The 3,808-nt window shown below is 40.0% G+C and overlaps 1 protein-coding gene across 1 annotated transcript; it reads left to right on the forward strand.

Moving 5' to 3' along the window:
* Nucleotides 1-421: 421 nt before the first annotated feature.
* On the forward strand, nucleotides 422-3,511 carry LOC102311574 (cytosolic non-specific dipeptidase-like). Its single transcript, XM_014329355.2, has 5 exons — nucleotides 422-536; nucleotides 1,214-1,291; nucleotides 1,637-1,780; nucleotides 1,876-2,038; nucleotides 3,402-3,511. The coding sequence occupies exons 2-5, from the start codon at nucleotides 1,232-1,234 to the stop codon at nucleotides 3,509-3,511; spliced, it is 477 nt and encodes a 158-aa protein (XP_014184841.1). The 5' UTR covers nucleotides 422-536; nucleotides 1,214-1,231.
* Nucleotides 3,512-3,808: the final 297 nt, after the last annotated feature.

The raw sequence follows: 3,808 nt of genomic DNA on the forward strand, positions 1-3,808 counted from the left end.
TAAACTGAGAATCTGCTGACTCATGAATTTTTCCCTCTATATAAACTGTTGTACTTGAGAATAAAGTTGAGTCAATTTGGGAAGACAACCTGAAGCAGTCTCTGTTTTCTTGTTCTCCCAAGCTGCTCCCGAGCTCGTACTAACACGCTGAATGGCATGCTTGAATGTTACTTGAGAATATATTTGACTGTGTTTTGACTGACGCCTCGGAGGAAGCCGATCCACGGATTAGGCCCTGGAAGCCGTTTCCTTCAATGATTATTTACCAATAGCAGTAAAATAATTTCCCTGCTCCACACTGCGCACACACCTTCAGCCTGATCTTCGGCGTTTAGCGTCGCCCGGTAAAATGACATGCTCTTTACTCTTTTTTTAAATTCTAAAACAAAACAAAAACAACAAGCACATGAATGCATCTTTAAAGACGTAGTGAACTGCGTTCATTTCCTGGTTTGTTAGCGGCTACTGAAAAGCAAGTCTGGCACATATATCTTTGACCAACAGTAGTCAATCTGAAACACCGGAATAAAAACAAAGTAAGTCTGATTTTAATGGTTCCCTTTGCAGTTCAGACATGCCCAGGAAAAGTATTTGTCAGAGAGGGCTAGATTAGGTCTCAGTCACCTTAAGGCAGCATCTCTGATGTGTTACCTAGCCGTTTTACTTTCGCTTTACTTAGCGATTACACTCACTTCACTTGCCATTGTTGGCATTCAGTGCACACCTGTGAAAAATAACCTCCATGTGAAATTTTCATGGCTTATTTTCAGATTCTCCCTCAGCATGACACAATTAAATCGTCATTTATGGCTTTCTTCACACAATGAATGGACATATACCTCTTCAAAAAGGCTATCAATCAGACTACATTAACTGCTGTTTTATTCTAAGAAAAAAACAAATAAACTCCACATTTAACCTTTTGTGCAGATCTGAAATGCGAATTCTATTTTATTGTTATTTTATGGTAAAAATTTGTAATGTAAGCCTCATCGGTGTTAGCTTTTTTTTCTCTTTTTTTTTTTTCTGAAAGCCTGGCATTAAAGCCCCAAACGGCTGCAGCTATAGTTCTGCAAAATTATGAAGTGAAACGAGTTTGGCTGGAAATCTCATCATTTACGTGAAGTGCATGCGTGCATGAAGGATTTGTCCTCTCATAAGATTGCACAAACCCAGAGGTGTACTCGCACCTGTCTGCTTGTTTAACCCTCAGCTCTTGTTCCTGGCAAAAATGGCTCATCTCACAGAACTTTGCAAGTACGTGGACGACCACCAGGACCTGTATGTGCAGGTAAGATCACTCAGGAAAAACAATAAATTGCAGCTGTTTAATTATTGCGTTTTTTGTATGATTGTCACTTGATTTAATGGCTTATTGAGCTAACTGAAAACTGGACAGATTTGCAACTTATTCACTTAAACTTGGATTATAGTAGGTGCCAACTGTAAAACCAGTTTTCCTGATAAGATTCAGTAATACTGTAACTGCTGCTTGAATCAAATCTTTGTGGGTCTAATGTCCTAAGAGTCACTCACGTTGGCTCATTCTTTTGCAATCAGTAACTTCATGAAATAGTAAAAAAAAAAAAAAAAGGATTTTAATGTCTTTAAATCACTTATTTATAATTTACCTCAGCGCCTGGCTGAGTGGGTGGGTGTCCAGAGTGTGTCTGCTTGGCCTGAGAAGCGCGGGGAGATCAAAAAAATGATGGAGATGGCAGCCAAGGACATCGAGAGGCTGGGAGGGACTGTGGAGCTGGTGGACGTTGGCAAGCAGAAGGTCTTGCACTGGTTGCATTTCTTAATGCATTAATGATTTGTATTTTACATTATCTTTTTTAACTTAAATTTCACCATAAATCATTATTCATGCAGCTTCCCTCAGGAGAGGAGATCCCCCTGCCTCCTATCATTCTGGGGCAGTTAGGATCAGACCCAGCCAAGAAGACGGTGTGTATTTACGGGCACCTTGATGTTCAGCCAGCAAACATCAGTGACGGCTGGGACACAGAGCCTTTTACTCTGGTGGAGAAAGACGGTAAGAGGAGAATACCTTTGGCCTGCGTCCTGCACAAAACAACCCTGGAGCTGTTTCTGTATGAGCTCTAACATTGTCACAACCTGGCGAGGACTCAGTGTTTTAGTGGTCTTAACTGAGATTACTGAGAACCAAACCAATTAGCAGGTAGGTAATGCAAGATGAGGACATGTGGACTGAGGTGTGTAATTCCCATAAGGTAGCATAGCTAAGAGAAGGCATGCTGCCAGCAAGCTCAACTATGTAGACTGGGAACATTGGGTGAATGTATTTTTAACAGGTAAAGATAAGAAACACAAAACAAGTCACAGGTGCGTCTTGAGAGCTTGAAAAAAGAAGGCTGTATTTAGTTTGTAAAGATGTTTCACCTCTCATCCAAGAGGCTCCTTCAGTTCTAAAACAAATGGTTGTGTCTCAGGTATTTAACCCCTAATAGTTTTTCTCAGGTGGTCCCGAGGGTTGTTGATCATGCGAGTCATCACATTAGCCAGGGTGTGAAGAAAAAAAAGATGTCTTCACCATCATATGAGGTTAAAGTTGAGACCTTGCCCCACCACTTTAGGTTGTTTAGAGGTTGCCACCGTGAAAGACTATCGTTGAACGGAGGTGGTGAATTACAACGCCAGCTGTCAGCCACCTATAATGCAGACTTGAGATGCTATTTAGGCACTTCAGTCTCCACTCACACCTTGCCTCAGGTAACCTCAGCAGGTCACATGACAGAATGTCTCACTGCAACATGAATAAAATCAAATAACAATCAAATAAAATCAAACTCTAATTTTGGTGATTAGATTGGTTAAATTTATTTAAATGCTCTCAAAGCTTGCAGTAACAGGTAGCAGCATGTTTCCAAAGTCTTTTGATAGAACTGCATTCTTATCAACAGTCTTCTCAGGTTAAGTTGAACCAGTAAAGGTATTATTAGAATCTTTGGGAACACACTCGGATTGTGAAAAGGCAAAAAGGCTCAAGTGAGGCGTTTTCCTTTGTGAGTCATGACCGGTCCTTTATTTCACAGACTGCATTTGTTTGTGCACATAACTAAGTCACTGCAGCATTCCTGAATTGGTGTCTATGCTTTGTTATGCTCCACACAGTAATGCAAAAGCTGTGCCTGAATAATTTTAACCTAGTCATTTTTTTGCTACTCTTTAGGATCTTCTTTAAGTTGAATTATTGCTCTACATATTTGCATTTAGATGTTTTTGCTTCCCTAAAATTGTGGTTCCTTGGGGGAGTTTTTTTGAGCTACAAAATTCAATGCGCTGACTACGTAATAAACATAACCTTAGTATCATTTTTCAACTCCACTATCTTCTCATTAGAACCTTGAAACTGAAATAAAGTTTTCTTTTTGTAGGTAAGCTCTATGGACGAGGATCTACTGATGACAAGGGTCCAGTGTTGGCCTGGTTTAACTGCATTGAAGCGTATCAGAAGATCGGAAAGGTACAGTTACTGCCAGATTGAAGCTGGCCAACAAAAGGTGTTTCAAGTTTAGATAGTTTAAAGATGATATGATATTTTAGTGTGTCCTAAAAACAACCCTGAAGTGGCTTAACATGCTAAGTTGGCTGTGTTTGAACAGTGACAGGAGTAGGGGAGACCGGGGATAGTTGTAACATTTTTGACATTTCTGTCTGTAAATTGAAGCTCTTTTAAGGTAGTGGATTCAAAATGTAATGCAAAGTATTTACATGTCTCTGCTATTAAATAGTGCAGCTATTTTCTCTGCAGCACAATTACCCATTGCGTGGTATGGTCTCA

The sequence above is a fragment of the Haplochromis burtoni genome, unplaced genomic scaffold (assembly GCF_018398535.1).
Source record: "Haplochromis burtoni strain Fernald_Lab_line unplaced genomic scaffold, NCSU_Asbu1 Contig_543, whole genome shotgun sequence".
In the NCBI taxonomy this organism is placed as follows: Eukaryota; Metazoa; Chordata; class Actinopteri; order Cichliformes; family Cichlidae; genus Haplochromis; species Haplochromis burtoni.